This window comes from Cololabis saira, chromosome 10 (genome assembly GCF_033807715.1).
Source record: "Cololabis saira isolate AMF1-May2022 chromosome 10, fColSai1.1, whole genome shotgun sequence".
NCBI lineage: Eukaryota > Metazoa > Chordata > Actinopteri > Beloniformes > Belonidae > Cololabis > Cololabis saira.
Window position 1 is genome coordinate 17521114 of NC_084596.1, and position 20412 is coordinate 17541525.

The following is a 20412-nucleotide window of genomic DNA, read 5'->3' on the forward strand; positions in this document are numbered from 1 at the left end:
TGTGTATGAGGGGGTGCTTTTCACGGCAGGGGTGCTGAATACGGCACAACACCACAATAACAGCAGCCATCGGTGCGTAATGCTGGGCAGATTAGCACCTTCCTTTTGAACGTATTAAATACAGACGCAATCACAATCCCCGCAATTACTTTCAGGCTTGGTAAATCTCATTGCGTGTGGTAAATGAACCTATTTGCATTTTCCCCACCCAGTATTTAGCGCTTTCTGGCGGGTACGCCCCATATTGATTATTCATCAGGGCAAAAGTACTAAATGAACAGCGTGTGCTATTTTGCTCATTTGAGAGGCGCAGTCCTCTTTGCACGCTGTTAGTAGATCAGCTTGCACATTGGTTTGCGGGTGATGTCAAGTTTGCACACGTTTTTACGCACGCAAACCTTTAGTAAATCAGGCCCTAAAACAACACAGCTGATTCCTTCCTTTCCCATTGACATTGTGATCTTATTCCAGATACACTCACCCAGGTCATTGAATTTCTGAAAGCCTGAATCATGGAGACTCTGCAGAAGAGCCATACCATCGATGAGATATCCTGAAGGTTCTTTAACACTGGGCAGTTGTTGCGTCTCTCCAACGACTGACTCCAGTTTCTTAGTAAGGTCAGCTTTTGTTGTCTTCCTCATGCTTCCATCATCATAAAACAAAGAGGGTGGGACAGCAGCGAGTTCATGAGACATCACAGTCTCCATGGACACCTCTCTTTGGAAACAGCGAGTAGCCCTCGAAAGAGCACATCTGAATCCATGTGAATCTGTCTAGATACACTAACTCCTGCTGATGTTTTCATATCCTTGAAGGTTGCAAACTGGTGCCTTTTCTCTGGATACATGAAGACAATGATGTAGATAGCTATAGCTGGATCCACCAAGTAGCCTAACTAGCTAGCTAGCTCACTACAGACTACAACACTTTAATCAAAGATCACACTCAGAGAAGTTAAGTAAGCAGTAGAGGCTTTACTGCCCTCTGCTAGTTTAGAGAAAAGACATAATTATTTTCCATTATGTAGTAATGACTTGACCAAAAATAAATTCAAGTGGATTTAAATATTTTAATAAAGGTGTTCTATTTCAATTTAACCTAAGTCTACTGGATATTTGTTTCCATAATGAAATATACAATTTTTTTATGTATCATAAATAAAGAGTACTGCTTACCTCAGGTGACTTATGTTGCAGTAACATTGAATTGGTCCGCATTCTCACCATTGATTATGGGCTTGGGACTGGACACTGAATATGTCAATGTTTCGGTATTCTTTCATTTTGGACACTTCATACATTGATTGATGTACCACACTGCCTATGCATGGTATCTTTACATATTTGGTATCACTGGATTCAGCACAACCCCATATTTCCAACAAGCCATGATATGTGTTTCTATGACAATTCCTGGCCAGGCAACTATAATGTAAATGAGAACATTCTGCATAGATATTATTTTTTTGCATTAGCTAGACCCATCCCCCGGTGATGTCACACAGTACAGTACAGTGTAGTACAGTACAGTACAGAATATGTTGCATTGCTATTTAATGCAACATATTCCTTTATTTGGGACAGTTTTATATTTAGTGATTGATGATTATGCATGCTATTTACATATTTGGTATTGCTGGATTCAGCATAACCACATATTCCAACAAGCCATCATATATGACAGTACATGTATCCATAATTAAAGTGTTATCTCAAGTATGGATAAAAGGTGTCATATGAGTGTATAATTAATTTAATGCATCATATATATCCGCAAGTTACCTGCTTAGTTTGCAGCAATATTGAATTGGTCAGCTGTGGAGGCTTGATTATTTCAATCTTTCACTTTCTTTAATTTGGGACACCTCATACATTTATTGATGTACCACATTGCCTATGCATGGTATCTTTACATATTTGGTATCACTGGATTCAGCACAACCCCATCTTTCCAACAAGCCATGATATGTGTTTCTATGACAATTCCTGGCCAGGCAACTAAAAAGTAAATGAGGACATTCTGCATAGATATTCTTTTTTTGCATGTTCGCTTATTTTGGAAAAGTGTTCAAAGGTCTTTATATGTAACACACATCAAGATATTCACATCCAGGTTTTTTCTAATAGGTAAAGCAACTTCCTGACCACAATTATGTCAAGTTTCAAAGCTGTCAGAGCTTCTGTTATTAATCTACATGAGTTTATATATCTTAACTCCCATACGGCCAGACTGTATTTTGGTTCTTTTTTAGGTTTGGGGTGCATAACAATATGTATCAATTTAACAATGTTTGCAGTAAAATATTTTAACCTAAGAATCCATTTCATATATGGGACACCTTAGAGATGAGGAAAAACATTGTTAGGTTTTGTTCTACCCCCGGTAGGGGTATGTCAAATTTTTTGGGGCATTGTCACTAGCCTATAATAAACGATGCTTGAATGAAGCTTAGACACCAATATTCACTTATGAGTTGAGTCTGTATGAGTCTGACTCAACTATGCTCAACTCAAGCATGCTCAACATGGTGCAGGGTTGCGAGGATGTCGAGAATCAATCAATCACTCAGTCATCGATCGCTTTCCAGAAGGACACTGCTGCTCTGAAGCAAGCAACGGCTTCACCAGTGCTTGGGTCTTTAGCATACTTTTAGCTGTACGCCGTGTTACGCAAGAGTGCAGTTAGAGTTGAGGGTTGGCAGTATTTGTGATTTGTGTTTAGTTTTTAGCATAAAATAACTATTTTAGCCTGAGGTGCGTAATCCAGGTGCCATGAAATAAAAACCCTGCCATGTTTCTGGATCAGCTGCACATTTAGAACAGGTGTTTTCACTAACGACCTACCATCCACCTGCAGAGGAGCCGGTTTAATGAATGGTTGGAACAAATGCTGGACAGAAGTTTTACTATATGGCATTATGGATTATACACCTCTGATTTTACAAACTGAGGTATTGCTTAACTACAAAAACAAAAGTAGTTCCAAAATACCGTATATGTGCTTGCAAAATGTGTTTTTTGCACTTAAAAAGTTGTTGCTCATTCTTTTTTGGGCATTGGATGACAAACACTTGTTTTGCATCTCTAAAGTTTGAAGTTTTACCACTTATTTAGGAGATAGCCATGTCTTTCAACTAGTACATTTAATTGTTCTAAATGTGATTTATCTCTGTTCTGCTGTCACTAACTCTCTCACAAGACCCCATCAGCAGTGTGAGAACAGCTGCTGACCACATCAGGGTGCACAGGACGTCAATTATCCACTGACTTGAGACAATCCTTCCCCGTCCCTCTCTGCTGTGCTTCAGCTCTACCTCTAAAACCCTCTCTGCAGAGAACATGCTTTTGCAAACTAGTAACCTTAGGGGGGGAAATAGAAATGGCAGTTATTGTCACGAATTAATCGCACTGGATTGTTTTTTTTCACTCAATCAAGGCACTTTTTCATAGATTGTCAGACAGACTTCCAACCTCCAGTCTGACTTACTGAGTCTGTGTGATTGTCTGGTGCAGGGGGAGTTTGACACATCAAGGCTACAATTAGGGTACTAATGGACTTTTTTGTGCATTCAGTTTCCTTTTTGAAACAGACGCAGCATCCAAATGCCCCACTCACTTTAAGCTGACATTTTACCTGGGGAAAAAAATCTTAACATCCACTTCCTTTTACTTTTTCTTTGCTTTTCCACTTAAGAGTTTTCCTTTCCTTGCTGCATGGAGTCTGCAGGGAGTTTCCTGTCGCCGATCTCTAAATGTCATGTCTTTGTGCAGTGAGGGGTTTTAGACTGACAGCAGCACATACTCAAAAAGCAAAGTTGTCTGTCACCTCCTTCACTGCACACAGAGACACTTAGTGCATCTCACAAGGAAAAGGGTCAAAGGTTCATGTGTCCACATGTCCAAAACATAGCACTGTCACAATTTATGCTTTGAAACTGTGAAATAGCTGAGTTGGTATTTTGTGTCGCATCTACATGAATATTAAAATGTTCAGGCCATAAGGATGTATTTTTTCTAGCCCTAAACATGTATATTGTAATATTTATACACTCCATATAATGGGTGTTAATTCTAGCAAGAACCAAATAGGTGAAAGGACTGGGGACAACATTTGGTCAGATTGTTACCTGTTTTTATTTAACAAGGTTTCTAACTGTTTGAAATGGCCTGAAAGCATCCATGTGGCAACTGATAAAAGAGCTTGTTGAGTTCTGGAAAGTGGTAATACTTTCTTTCCTATCCCCTTCACCCTGGGAAATACTGGAGCATCCTTTATGACAGACGGGAGATCACTTTCTTCCGCAGTTTCTTACAGTGACGTTTAATCATCTGGATAAACATGCAAACGTGTGAAGTCCTGGGCCCGGTTTTTCAAAAGTAATCCGCTCGGATTTTGGATAAGGGATTGGATCAAATCATGAAAATGGGTTTTTCAAAAGACAAAACGGATTACGTAATCGGATTAGATCACGTAATCCAATCCTGGTTTTGATCTGGATCAAACCTTCAGTTTGGGTTTTTCAAAACTTTTTAGTAGGATTGGGATCACTTTGATCCAAAAAATCGGGATTAAACTGATCCCATCAGAAGGGTGGATTCAGCGTAGATTTCAGGCCCAAAATGTAATGAAACTTTAAAATTGTATCAAATAACACTATATTTGGATCATGCAGTATAGCCTACAAGATATCCTATTCATTCATAAGGTTTTAATTTGATTTGTTCATCCGTCAGGCTACAGTGATTAGGTAGGTTATAACGTATTCAGCCTTTCAGTATAGGCCTACAGCAAAGTAGAAAGAGTTTGGCCTCATAAAATAATCCCCCAAACAGCTGTCAATATTGACCACAAATAATATATATCATTCTGTCACTAATTATAATATTATAATTCATCACAATCAAAAATATTTTTGTTTTGTTTTTAGATGATTTTTTAGTGATGCATGCAATGATAAAACAGAATAACAAAGCAATGGCAATGGCATCACTGGTTTTTGAAATCCAAAACAAATCCAAATCAGAAATAGTGTCTAACTATTGCGTACCTTGTTGCTCTTTACATATCTATAGTTCTACATTGTGTTTCCTACCCTATTTGAGCACTGGTTATCCAGATTTGGTGATCCTGAAAAGTTTCTATCCGGATCAGATTGATCCAATCCGATGTTGCTTTGAAAAACCGGCTCAAAAGTAAGCTGGATTACGTGATCCTGGATAGCAAAAAAAAGGGTTACTAAATCCGGATCAATTTGATCCGGATTAAACCTTTTGAAAAACCGGGCCCTGGAAATAGATTTGACGACAGAAAGATAGGTTTGAGCAGAGTAGACGAGAAGCCTGTGACATCTTTAATTTCAGCTTATATTGTACATGCACGCATTCATACATGCATGAATGTGTGCGTTTAAGCTTTGATAAAAGATCAAAGGGGACTAAAGACATTTTTGTGGCATATTCTTTGCACAGCCGTAGTTGAGCTGCTCTGACCCACAGCAGCAACAGTGGACATGTGCTTGGCTTCTCATTTCTACCATCTTTTTCTCATAACATCATGACATATTCCAGCAGGGTCAAGGAAATGTGTCTAAGAGGCCCAGTTTAGCTATTCAATCATACATGTGGCCTCTCCTGCATGAGTCAACAGGCTATTGCTCTCGTCTCCTTTCCCCGTCATTTATCAAGTGTGTGTGTGGGTGTGGCTCTGGGAGCAGATTCAGGTGGGTCTGATTAACACAGATGTAGGGCATCAATAATCAGCTCACTCGCCCTCTTCATCAGCGGCTGCAGTGCAGCTTCACTAAACTACAAGTATTGAGTGTCAAAGGAGACATATTATGCCCCTCTGGTTTCCTGAGGTTGCCATAACTTCTTGAGCTCTAAATGAGAAGTCTGTGTTTTTGCTGAAATACCACAGGAATACAGAGCGACAGCTCACTTTTTAATAATTTCTCTGGTCATAGCAGGTGGTCTGGTCTCATCCCGGGCCAGAATTATATACAGCCTTTATTTTGTTCTCCACAGTATATCCCATTAAATGTAATATTGAGAAGATAGTGAGGTACCTTCAATGAGCCCCAATTGGATTGATGTGAATGTTTATTCAATGTCTGGCTGGTATTAAACTGCTGATTAATATGGTAGTAAATCAATGGCTGTGTCTGGGAGAACTTGGACCGATGATTGGACCTGGAGCCTGATGTCATAAGAGTCATCTCATTCTACAAAACATCATTATGTAAACAATCTTATTCAAAATGTGAATATTCTTTTGAATATTCTGTTTATGTAATATGATTTCCCTTCAAAATTACTGAATTGAATTGAACTAACTTTTCTGGAAAGTATCACACATTTTGTCTTAATGTCTGGTTGGTGGTTTCAACATACTAATCTGACGGGAGAATTGTGATCAAATACCCAACAAAGACGATATGAAGGAGACAGGAGGGAGGCAGATACGGTTATAATGAAAACACATTATGGTATTAGCATTAATAAATGAGGCAAATCCCTCCAAGTGTTAATAAAGCTCAAGTGTTCTCCTGATAAAGTGGAGGATGAGAAGCAGTGAGGATCAGCAGCATCTGTTTATCATCACACACCACAGTCTCTCTGCGAGACCCCAAAGCACAGATGGGATTTTAATGACAAAAGTTCCTAAATCTTCAGTGCATCTTTAAACTTAATCTCCTTGTATATTTTCTGATCCCACAACATCGAATCAGCACTGATGGCAGCCTTCTGTAGTGTCACTCTTCCCTCTGCGGATTCGACGCTTGAGCTGTCAAGCAGTCAGTGTCACTGCTGCGAGCCAGATGTGGAGCAGCCACATGGAGCATGAGGAAGAGGAGGAGGACTGCAGAGTAACCTTGTCCACGCATCGGAGCAGCAAATGTCTCCACGGTAAAGAACAGGGGTCGTATCCAAGCCAACCAGATTGAAAATCAGTTTTTCATCTCCTGAAAACAGCAACATCTATTTTATTCTATAAGGGGAAAGAAAAAAAGAAGCTTTGGTTGCCTAAAACTGAACCAGGTAAACTAGTCTCTGAAGGCTCCTACTAAGTGCAGGGTTTGTCATGACATTCCACACTGCGCTACTTGCATCAGCGTATCCTTGGCTACTGCGTGTGGAATATACGAGATGAGAGCTGCTGACTCTTGGTTACGATGGATGTGAAGTAGCATCATCAGTATGAACTGGTGGGAAGCAACAAGCCAAACAAGAAAATGAACCGTATGTTAGCCTTTATTAGACCCTCCAGGAATCCGCGATTCCGTGATCGCGGAATTTTTCGCGGATTTCACGGCTGTCCGTGGATTTACAGACCTTCCGTGGATTTCAATGTCTGGTGCAGAAAAATCACTTTTACTGGGCTTAATATTGCATATGTCCGCGCTGAATATGCAAATTATGCGGGGCTCGCTTGATTTCACCGCATCATCGCCACATTTTCGCATGTTTTCGCAAGTTTTTTTTTTCTCTTACGACCTCAGATCAGACGAGACAACCCGCTGAATTTAAGAGGGAAGAGCTCAGCGCCGAATCCGCAACTTCCTGCATATTTCGCATATTTTGCAACTTTCCGCATATTCCACGAGTTCCCGCATATTCCGCAACTTCCAGCATATTCCGCAATTTCACCGCATAAAAGCACATAAAAAACCTGCACATTTAATCTCATAATCAATGATTTTAGCCAGAAAAATCAAGGATTTTAGCCCGCGGAATCAAGGATTTTAGCCCGCGGAATCAAGGATTTTTGCCCGCGTTTTTCTGGAGGGTCTACTTTATGTGTGCCAAGAATAAAAAGAAGTGGAGAAAGGAGGAGAATGTGTGGTCCGGTTATGGTAGAGGGGGGGGGGGGAAAGGCAAATAAAATTAGTTAATGTACATAATTTCATGTTTTATTTTTAATTGCCCAGTCCCTTATCACAGGATTTCTGATACTGTGAGAACTTTATCACTGACGATCCTCAGTCATGTGACCCTTTGAGTAGTTCAATGTGGGACCGCCACTTGGGAGCTATGATGAAAGTAATTGCCACACGGTGTCACGGTGGTTATCTTTTGTCTGTCAGCACAAAATCCTGAGGTTTATTCTGGTATTACAGATTAAAGTAAGACACCATAGAAGCCAAAGACTAAACTAAACTAAACTAAACTAAAAGGTGTCACTATGAAATCTACCCAGGTAATCAATGACTCTGAAAATGTGATTCAAGTTTTCTGAAATTGCAAGTGAATTATTATCTCTGTTTGCCAAAGTTTGTACACATTTGCATTTTTTTTATAATAGAGTAGAAGTTTTACAGCAGGGCTTTTCTCTTCAGGGTCTCATTTGGTCACTGAAAGACAAGATTCACTGTTAAACTATTATGATGAATCTATGTTTTATTATAACAGCCACATATTCCAGTCTGCTTAGAAGTATCTACATGTTCAATGTTACATATTGAGGTGCAGCTAACTCGTCCAACCTTGCTTCTATTCTTTGGTAAGGCTTGCACTTAAAAACAACTGTTTTCACTGTAATATTATACAACCAAATACTGTATGTAAACACATTGCCTCTTTGCATCACGTGCAAGGTCCTTGCACTCATGTACATGTTGCTTCTTTTTAAACGATCAGTGGCTGCTAGCGTGGGCTTTGGTTCATAGCAGAAATGAGGAAATGTACATAGCTGTTCAGATTCAGGGATCAGAGGATGTCAAAGTGATCCTCTGATGAGCCAGTTTTCTCTGTCTGTTTAAATGCTCAGACGCCTGAGGACACAAGACTTCTCTGCTCTATCAGATCAGTAATCTCTACTTGTTTAATAAAAACTCTTTTTGTGGGTTGTGATCGGAGACCAGATGGGAAGCTGATAATTGGTGTCTTCAGCTTCAGTCGTAAAGGCAAAAACGTACTTAAGAGAACTCAAATGCACTGAGGATCAAATATCCTTCAAACCCGACTAACTTTTAAATGTCATAAATATTCGTTCTTGTCTTTAGACTCTGCAGTATACAATTAATGAGGCTGATCCTTCCACTTTTTTCAACTCTTCTATCAGCAAAGTTCACCACTTCATCAAAACCATCATGGTTTTACGTCTCAACTAAAGTTCAGATTTAAAGTTAAGGGAGAAAACATGGTTTAGTCCAGTGTTTTACTGGCTCAGACAGGCTCTTTGTGGACATTGTTCACTTGAATTGCTTTTTTTACTGCCACAGAAATGATTCCTCTTGTACACATTCAAGAAGCCAAATTTAAAACCTACCTTTGCTGAATTGTTTACCAACCACTTTGCAACCTCTGTTTTCATTTTCTCCTCCGTGCCTGCATGGGCTCGGTCTGGGTGCACGTGCTTTCCATCGCAGTCCAGGAACCTGTTGGGTTGAGTAACTCCAGTTGTGAATTTGAGCACGGTTGGGAGTCTTAGGCTTTGACAATCTCACCAGGATGTAGCTCAACTCTTGCCCAATGACATTTATGACTCCAGCTGTGGAGTCTTTCATTGCCAGCCCTCTTCAGGGTCACGGCTCCGCAGGGCATGACCCTGAAAAGGATGAACTGGAAGGAGAAAGTGGATTATATACTGTAGGTCACATCACCTGCTTGAAAAATACATATTTGTTTTGTTATTGTCAAGAGAGTAGCTATAAAACATGATATAAAAAGGTCACTTTTGCAATTTGCTGCACACTGTGGCAATGTAACCTGTTCACCATACATTTTTATGTATTTTTATGTTTCTTATACATTATGAAAATAGTGTTTATATCATGGAAAGAAATCAAGATTGTTTAACTAATCTATAAATACTTTTTCCTATGTAACGTTACACCTCTTGTTCCACTCAGTTTCAGTAAAGTGTGGATAAGCATCCTGATAATACGGGATCTGAGGGACAAAAAAATCATATGTCCCCATTATTTAAAATAACTTATGATGAGATTTCACAATGAACTTTCAGCCAGATCTCATATACACAAAGGGCCTGATTTACTAAAGGTTTGCGTGTGTAAAAACGTGTGCAAATTTGACATCACCCGCAAACCAAAGTGCCAGCTGATCTACTAACAGCGTGCAAAGAGGACTGCGCCTCTCAAATGCGCAAAATAGCACACGCAATTCATTTAGTACTTTTGCCCTGATGAATAATCAATATGGGGCGTACCCACCAGAAATTGCTAAATACTGGGAGGGGAAAATGCAAATATCTCCATTTACCACGCGCAATGAGATTTACCAAGCCTGAAAGTTTTTGCGTGGATTGTGATTGCGTCTGTATTTAATACGTTCGAAAGGAAGGTGCTAATCTCCACATGCAAAAGGAGAAATATTTTATTTGAATGTTAAATCGAGTATTATTCAGCAAAAGGTTGCCACAGGAGGCACATTCATTTTTTTATTTGTGATAATAAATAAATCACGTGTTTTCATGGAGAAAAAACTGTTTCTTATTGTGCGCATATACTTGTTCTGCAGTTGTCATACCCCGGTGTCGTGCCGTATTCAGCACCCCTGCCGTGAAAAGCACCCCCTCGTCTGACAAAAATGATATTCTCATTCCGTGTTCTGTTCATGTTCTGTTGTCCATGTTCTGTTTAGCGTCCAGTTTTGTGTTAATGATTCATGTTTAAATGCGCTCATGGATTCGGGTAAAAAAAAAAAAAACGGGTAAATGGTTATTGATGTCATTAATTAATAGCCTGCTTACTGTGTTGTCTTCCATAATATTTGTAAATATATATAATATAAACTCCTAAGTATGTGTTTGTGTGTGTGTGTATATATAAATATATTGAAGTGTCAGTGTGTTGTTTTTTTTCTTGGTCTACTTATCATTGAATATACGAGGGGGTGCTTTTCACGGCAGGGGTGCTGAATACGGCACAACAATTTGCCTCTTCCACTAATATCTCTAACTCCAACTCGTCAAATTTCATTTTGCGCTTGCGACTATCCTGCTTTCCATCCAGACTCTCCATGGCGCAAAGTTTGCGCCGCAAACCGTAAGACGCGCAACACCTCATTTAAATACTGCTGTTTGCACCTGTTATCAATTGCGCACCCAATCTTAGTTGATCACCCGCAAAACACACAACAACAGCACGCGCAAACTTTTTCAGTGCACACGCAATTTAGTACTCTTTATTTAGGATCTTAGTAAATCGGGCCCAAAGTGTGTTGCATAAAAAACATCAATCCAAACATAGAACCCTGCGGAACGCCATGAAGGGCTTTACGAAGTGGAAATGCTTGTCCATAACACACAAGCACGAATGTCAAAGTGCAGTGATGAAAGGGTGATAATGAATTTGTTTTATAACCACGAGACTTGAGCACCTTGCAGTCATTCGTCCGGCACGAACTCCTCTGTACACTAAAGAAAATACTTGAATTAAATATGAGGCCATCCCGCTGACAGGTGAAGCATTGCTGATTCTGAGTTATGCAGCAGGAGGACGATCCCAAAACACCAGGAAATCTAAAACAGATGGGAAAGTGAAAGAATCATGGTGTTGCAGCGGGTCTGAGCGAACGCTGTCTCAGAGCGTAGCACTTTCATGGAAAGCTGCTCTTTTGTGCTGGTTAACAAGCCTCTCTTTTGCAGCCCAGACTTAATGTCCTTTCCTTTTTTTTCAAGTCTTTGTGTACATTGTTGTGTCTTTGAATGATTATCTACTGTTGTGTTTCGTCGCTTTACAAAGAAAAGGACAATGCTTGCCGAACCAAAAGTCATGCTGTTCGGCCTTTATTTCCTGCATAATGTGCCCAGCAGTTGCAAACAAAATGTCAGCAGATACATGGTGATTATCCATTAGACCAGTTTCAAATTCTTTTATATGGAGGTCTCACTGCAAAACAGTTTATAGGGTGTTATTGGTATAAAATAAGTGTTATCTTTCATTATTACCAGACACAAGGAGAGTTTTATCATATAATATGTTTCAATCTTTCTTATCAGGAGGAAATATTCAGATAAAAAAAAAAGAAAAAGAAAAAAGTACTGCATTTATTCTTAGATCTCTTCTAAAAATGCTGTTAGGAGTTTTTTTTTTCTATTATTTCAACTATTGTTTTGTCAACTCCGTTAAAAAAAACCTCAGCACTATTATATCATTGATTTTTTTCTTTTTCTTTTCTCTTTTTGCCTGATTTTCACATAATGGCCACTGCTCAGTGACACCAACCATGCAGATAAACTCTCATTTACCCATGGGAGAAAGTAAATTGTTAGATTGTACTGATTTATACTGTAAATAGAGCATTAAACTCTCCCCAATCAGAATAAAATGGCTGGAATTAATAATTATGGCTCTGCATTCTATCATTTATGATGACACATTGTCCTCTGTGTCCTTTGGTCTGGCTAGTGTTGCTGCTTGTTCGGTGGTCTTCTATCGCCATCTACAGTTGGGATTTATAATGCCACATTTAAAATGTTCCTTCTCCATGTGTCGAGGTTTATATTTTGCTGTCGCCTATAAACCGGCACTGATCAGCAGCCCAGACTGGGGTCAGTTAATTTGTCATTTCAGCTTCAGTGCAGGAAACGAGACGGCTGCGTCTAATAAGCGGGGCTGATTTGGTCTCGATGCCAAGACTCAAGTATTTTATCATAAAACAATTTGAATCCTTCATTGTGAGAGCTGACTGGTGTGTGTGTGTGTGTGTGTGTGTGTGTGTGTGTGTGTGTGTGTGTGTGTGTGTGTGTGTGTGTGTGTGTGTGTGTGTGTGTGTGTGTGTGTTATTATCTTGTCCAATCCTTTGAGTCAGCTGCTGCGATGTCACTGTCACTGAGTTGTCTGCACCTGCAGAAAGGTAATCTGGTCTCACATCTGAAGGGTTTCTTCTCCAGACTGCATGTTTTAGGGTTTAGGTCAGGGTTCACAGAAGGATGCTTCAGAATAGTCCATTTTTTCGTTCTTTGGTCGTTCTTGGCTGTTTTTATCTGTGTTTTGGGTCGTTACCACCGTTGGATGAGTCTTGACCTGAGAGTCACAGGAACATCAAGCTGCTTGGAGATGATTTTCTGACCTTTACCCTTAACGTGCTTGTCTATAATTTTCTTTCTGATCTCACACAACTCTCTCCTTTGCTTTCTCTGGTCCATCTTCAACGTGTTGAACACCAAGACGCCAAACAGCAGTGACGACTTTTAACCCTTTAAATAAGGTGTGTCTAAAGTCTGACCTAGAGGACCCTGTCCTGCATGTTTTAGATGTTTCCTTGTATCATCACACCTGATTCTAATTAACGGTCCTCATCAGCTTGTCATCAAGGTCTGCACAGCTCTGTTGTTGACGCAGCTCCTTGTATCACGGTGTACTGAAGCAGGGACACACCTAAAACATGCAGGACCGCCTCGGGGACCGACTTTGGACAGTCCTGCTTTAAATGGTCACACTGACTGACTGAAGACTGATGAAGCGTGTGTAGGTACATGTAGTTGTATAGGACACACTTGAGTTGAACAGGTCACCATGTTCAGACTATTCATTATCTTTTCCAGGGGTTTGTCAGCTCCTTGATAACCATTTGTAATCTTTATTTTGTGATAGTAAAATGTTCATGGTGCTTTGACTCTGCATTAACAATATTATCAACACCATTTAAAGGAGCATGAGGCAGGATGGAGGCAGGATTTATGAAAAAAATTCGTATATATTTTAAGATTTCTAGTAATGTCAGATGAAGCTTTCCAAACCAAAAAGAATGAGCCCTCTAGTGTATCTCTCCGTTGCCTTGAACAGGCTGTGTGCTGCAAAATGTGCTGCAATTCCGGACCCGAATTTCCCGCGCTGTCCTGCGGATGTGACGTCACATGACGCTGCATGCACGTTCTCCCCGTTCTCCCATGCCGGCTTCACTGTTGGCTGCAGTACCCCCGACGGCCATCGTGGCGAAGGGTGGCGCTAGAGAGTCTCAGTTCTTAAAAGGAGCCTCATGCTCCTTTAACGTTTCCCAGCAGAAAGGTGCCATTTACTTCACTTTTCCATGGTTTTAACAGTGCATATAATCACACTCAGTAAATACCGTCAATCTATAACCAAATTCTATTATTTCTGGCCAGTATCAAAATGAGTCTTAAGTTATATCAGACACAACCGGGCCTAACCTGGGCTACCTTTGGAAATGATGGTTCGGTGGTGGCACCTATGCATGCCCAATATATTCCAGGAACCATAAACAAGGTTAAACCTGGGTTTTGGCGTGGTTTTATATGGTCTAGATGTGATCAAAACTTTACAAGCGTTACAGCCAGTGGTGTGAGAGCCAGACATGACCCAACGGTCCAAGGAACATGAAGATGCGATGTGGAGTAAACAGTCGGTCAAGGCCAGATGTGGGCCAGGTGTGGGCCAGGTGTGGGCCAGGTGTGGGCCAGATGTGGGCCAGGTGTGGGCCAAGCATTACTTACTATCAGGGTTGTTTAGTCTCTGTAAAACACTTTGGGCTGAACTTGCATTAAAAAAGTGCCAACAACAGTTGAGTTAAAAGTCACGGTGGGGGGTAAACGTCAAATCTGAGAGGGAGAACATTTCAAATAAAACCACTTAGACGTACTGTCTTACATTTTATTGTGATAGGGAGTCATAAAAATGGAGCAAACCTAAAATAAAAACAATACAAAAAGACAGTGGATTTACAAAGGGCGTGTATAGACAAACATTATGCAGCCTTCAACAGTACAATGGAACAAGTTGGCACAAAACAGAAGACAGGGCGGCAGGACGATGCAAATTTGGCTTCAAAATAAAAGAGAGGAGCAACGACTTCATAATAAGATCCTTCATTAAAACGGTCACGACTCATGCTTTTAAAGTCACAGAGTTTCAGAATTCAGTAGCTTTATAACGACGAAAAGAGCGGATGCACATGTAACAGTTTCTATTTCTCACTTCATTCCTGTCTTTTATCTTTTTTTGTAGCTTAAAACAGAAGTTTACAGAATACATGTTTTTTTTCTTTTGTCTTTCTTTTTTCTTCTTCTTTTTTTTGTGGTTTTGTTAAAACAAACATCAGCTCCCAGAACCACAATTTGGGATTTTGTTTGTCTCAAGATTATTTTTCATACTAAAATATATTATTGTATCAATTCAAACTACAGTAATGTACACTACAATGTGTAATAAATAACCATAAAAGAAAATATAAAAATAAGACACATAAATATAAAAAGTCTCCTAAAAACTAAACAGGAATAATCTTTTTTTTCCTTTCTTTTTTTAAATCGGTGAAAAGGTTACTAATACTGCCATTGTTGACAAAAACATACCAAGGACACACATGAAAACAATAAAACAGAATAATACTATAAACACTGTTTGGTAAAATCAACTCAAATGTCTCCAGAGACCACATTCACTAACGTTTGTTACCTGAAGTGCGGGACAGCTTGTCACAATTTCAGATTTTTTTTCTATTTAAGCCGACTGACTGGGGCCGAAAATCATTTTTTTAGTTTTTCCCACTAAAACTCAGAGCTTTTATCTCTTCCTGACCAAACCTGACGGGACACTTTAAGAGTTGAAACACTTCCTGTGTGCTCAGGGATGTAAACACGTTAACAACTTTGACATATGACGTTTTATGAGGTCGTTTGTATCCACATGAAAACTCAATTCTCGAGTGATCCTCTCCAAGATTTTCAACAGCTTGAGCTTATTTCTGTGATTCAACGCCGTTGACTTTGAAAACAGCGTTATAAACACTGGCTGTTATTGACTTACTGGACCATAAACGTAAACTATTTATCAGCAGCAAATACAAACATTTAAGGGAAGAAAAAAAAAGCTCTATTTTCTTTTTAACTCATTCAAACCGGTTGCAAAATAACAGCGAAGAAACTGACATTTGTGTGCTTCTCATTTAAGCCCTGATTTATATCTCAATTTGTACATCCTCCACTCCAGAAGATAGATGCATCCGATTTAGATGTCACAGATGCTTAATATACGTCTACCAAGGAAACACTGGTGTTTACCCAAATATAGCCCGCCGACAAGCCTCCGTGCTGCGTTTGAGGAACTTAAACCTCCTTTCAATGTGCCTTGCTGAGTTTGACTCATGGATGGAGGCAGGAGGACAGAGAGGACATGGAAAGATACAAATCTGTTAAAAGAATATAAATGCTTTATTTCACAATAAAATGGCAATGTTTAAACTTTAATATGGTTTTTATACTGTTCAAAAATAAAAATCTCAATAAGCATTGATAAGTCTGTCAGTTTGTATTTTTTTATTTATTTTTTCATGAAAAAATCCTTTCTTAAAAAGGTTTTTTTTTTTTTTTTTTACAAAATAAACACTATATGACAAGTTAAACTTTAAGTTTTGATGTAAATTATTGTCTCTAAAAGTCTCGAATTTAACAACATGAAATGTTGCATCGGGCTTCAACGCTGAACGCACACAAATGCTGCATCTGGTCAGAAAGGGTTAAACACTTCATTTACTTTGAAGATGTAACTGAATTTGAAGGATGCATTTATAAGTAAATGTCGTGACTGAATGACTTCATTATTTTCAAGTAAAAAAAAAGCCAAACTATCTCCGTTTCAAGGTGTTCCTCGGTGACATTGTCTGTGTTTTGTCCATTTTATATCTTTGTAAACAGGATGTTTTGAGTTTTAGACCATCTGGTAGATATAACAAACACACGAAAGCTTCTGAGTTCAGAGTTCTGGCAAATAATTGGAACCTTTTTTTTACGGAGAAAAAAACAAACATCTGATCAGCTCAGAGAATACTCTCTTCAATACACCATAAATACAGTTGTGTGTCATCCAGATCTTTTTTAAAGGCTTCAGATTTTGTTGGTTTTCAGACAACGTATCTTTTAGTCGTGACAAATTTGCTGTTCTGTGCAAGTTAACAAACGTTAGTCAACACGGGTCCCGTGGAAGTAAAAGAGGGACATAATACTGGCTACATGTGTGAAGAAGAAGAAATAACACTGTTCAATGGCACTTTTAACAGCACACAGGTCTTGCATAAGGCTGGAGGCATTGGGGTGGAGCAGGAAACCGCTCCGATCCTTCATATACAGTATGACTTCAAATTACAAGCTAATAATACTGAAACACTGACTGAAAACGAAAATCAACCGAAACAAGGAGAAGCTTGGTACGATTAAGCGCGTGTGTTTTGGAGCCAAAGCTGAGCCTGCAGGGGGGGGGGGGTCTGCACTGGAGACTCCACCCCGCCAAGCTGGGTTGGATTGCAAAACAAAGGCGCCTGATGCTGGCTTTGAGGTTGTGACTCTACCTTCCCTGATAGGACAAATTTTGGTTAATGGCGTACAGAAGCCGCACTCTCATCCCAGACTCCCGTTCCCACCCACAACCCCCCCAGGAATACGTTGTTTTCCTTAAGGCTAACAGTTAAACCAAAAAATAAAAGTAATCCTAGCTAGCGAGAGCTAACACTAACACAAACGATATCCCGCTAGCTCGTGTACATATATAACACTGAAGGGCATACGATGCATGAGGCATGTATCCATAGGTAAACCAGGAATACTGTAGTGCAGAGGTTTTTGTTCGTAGAACTCAATAAAATACTGATTTAGGAAACTTCATTGGCAATAAAAAGGTATAGAAATCTTTCTCATCTTTACAAGTTAAAATGTTTTCAAACAATAACAAGATTAGTAACACTGACTGGTTGAATGAAAAAGAAACCAAACCACTTGGGATGTCTCAGTAACAAGTCTAACAAGTTGATGGGTGGGTTCTACTTCAAAATCTGTACTTCTATAAACAGCTTTAAACACTAATATTTCATTTCCACAAATAAAAAAGTCACTGTCTTGTTTTTCTTTTTGAAGTTCAGGCACACCTGGGTTTTTGTACACAGTAGTGGACCGTTAAATTCAGGCAACTTCCGAGACTTGCGAGTCTAAAGTAACTTTGATGAGCAAATCATCTGAACTGTCCTGAAGAAAATGTTTTCCTTCAAATGTTTGTCATCTTTTCCTCTGATGGTTCCGTGCCGCCTGAACCCTCCCTGACGCTCTCGTTTTTATCTGCTTCACAGTCTGCCTTACTCTCTGCAGCCACACTTGCCGATTCCGCCTTTTCGGCTTTTTTTTCCACAGACGAGTCGCCCTGCGGTTGTTCTCCGCTGAGCTCCACTTCCACCACGTCACAGGCAAATTCCTGGGCCGCCCTCGCTATTTCCCGCTCTTCAGTGACCCCCGGATCGTCGTCTGCCAAAAGTGCTTCCTCCTCCTCGTAGTCGTCAAAGTTCCCCTCGTAGATCTCGCACTCGCCGTCGTCCACCTGCACCACCCGGATGTCGTCCATGGAGATGGCCTCGTCGTCCTCGTACTCCTCCCCCTCCCCCTCCCCCTCGCTCGAGTCCATTTGGGAGGGCGGGTTCCTCTCCACGTGCATGACGGGCGCTCCCATGGGCGAGCCCGGGATCAACCCGTCCTTCTTGCAGTAGGAGTAGCGGTGGTTCATGTGCTGAGAGTACGAGCCTGAGTGAGAGAAGCGCTTCCCGCACTTGTCACACTGGTAGGGTTTCTCCCCGGAGTGCAGCCTCGCGTGTTCGATCAGGTGGTGTTTATGCTTGAAAGCCTTATTGCAGATGCTGCATTCGTGGGGACGTTTACCTGGAGGAGAGTCAGACACATTTGGACAAATTAACCGGAGCAACTCACACTGTTTACACCACGACCGCAGGGTACCGGCTCAAAACGGGGGGGAAAAAGCTGTCAGACTTCCCATTTCCTCTCAGAGCTGGAACGTGCCTGAGGCGGTCAGGAAGGATGAGAGCGGAGAACAGGACACATTAAGACGGCGTTAAGTCGGTTCGTTTGAATGTTTCCATCGCTCAGGCGCACACGGCTCACAACCCGCTGGCCCTCTATGATTAGCAGTAATCCCTTTGAAGCATTTCGTCTGAAACGCAGTATTTCTCTGTGTTGTGGGATGCTGTGGCAAGTGAAATGAACTGACACAGAAGAGCACGGCGCTCCATCCCAGCACTCTCCGTGAAAACAGTACATTTGAAAGAGAGACGGCAGGAAACTCTGTTCATGCCGAGTGGGACACATGGCTACAGATCGGGGCTGACGCAGCCTGCTGAAATGATCTGGGAAGCTAAGGATCTAAGGAGGCAGATCACCAGCGATCAATCAGTACGTGCACATGCAGCGATTCAAGGTGGTTGGAGATCTGATCAGATAATGACATGCAGAAGATTGGATCAACTTGTCTGATTACACATGCTGTTCTGAGATCAGACTGAATCAGATTGAATAAACCACTGTAACCAGAGCATGGCTGACTCCGTGACGCTAGGTGGCGCTGTACCCGAGGTAACCATGGTAACCATTTCAACAAAGAGCCACTTCCGGTTGACCTCCGCTTAACAACAAGCGGAATTCTCCTTCACTCGCCCTTCTTTTCTCCACTCGCACTTCTTTTCTTCCCTAACCCCTAAAAAAGAAGGGGGAGATTTTAGGGCACTTGAGATCTAGGGCACTTGGCCCAGGTGCCTGTCACATTTCTCCTACTCCCCCTCGTTTTCATCCCTAACCTGATCAGGAAGCAGAGAGCCAAAAGCTGTTTTAATTTCAGCTGTAGCGCTGTTAATATGGCACTTTATTAAGTTTTAATATTTTTTCAGGTATAAAGGTAACCTTAAGATCCGCAACCGGGGCTCAGTTTATCCAAATAACGCCTGTTAAGAAATTTGACCCGATGTTTTCGGAGATGAGAAGAGCCGCCGCCCCGGGGAGCAGCCTCAGCTCACAGCCCGAGAAGAGACGTGTCCGCCGGGTCAAGCTGCTGCGTCAGCCCCGGGAGAGAAACTCTCTCTGGGACGCTGCTCTGTTGAGAATCACGCCGGCTGAAATAAATCATTTAGGAAGATGTTGGTTTAATAGATGAAATCTAACAGTTGTAGCTACGCCTGTTAAGAAATTTGCTCCGAAATTTAGAGATTTATGTCTGCCGGTTCCGGAGTTTATGCCGCGTTCCATTTACCTCGGAAATCGGAAGTGGGAACTGGGAATGGCAGCCATCTTGGAATGGTAACTCGGGGGTGGTGAAGACTCTCCCACTTTCCCAGTGGGAAACCCCACTTTGAGGGGCGTTCCAGTTGAAAATTCCGACTGGGGACTGGGAAATCCCCACTTCCGAGGATAAATGGAACGCGGCATTAGGTCCGCGTTAAATAGACGCAGCCTACGGCGTAGGGTACGGCGTATTTTGTTTTTTTTATGCCACAGTTTGCAGATTGATTGTTGATGCGTGGGCTAACGTGTCTGCTGGGATTATTTTGCGAGCTTTTGCAAAAGCGTGCATTTCCGAGGCACCGCACGGCACGGAACGTGACTCTGACAGCGAGGAGTTCAGACTGGCACAGCTGATTTAGCGGAGCTCTTTAATGCAGAAAC

General features: G+C 41.0%; 1 protein-coding gene across 2 annotated transcripts in view; it reads right to left on the reverse strand.

Annotated features, from left to right (window-relative positions):
- Positions 1–14564: 14564 nt before the first annotated feature.
- Positions 14565–20412, reverse strand: part of zeb1a (zinc finger E-box binding homeobox 1a) — a 72939-nt gene continuing 67091 nt past the window's right edge. For both annotated transcript variants that reach the window (XM_061731846.1, XM_061731847.1), the window contains exon 8: positions 14565–18621. In XM_061731846.1, coding sequence (XP_061587830.1) covers positions 17960–18621 — 662 coding nt within the window. In that variant the 3' untranslated portion in view covers positions 14565–17959. The remainder of the gene's footprint in view (positions 18622–20412) is intronic.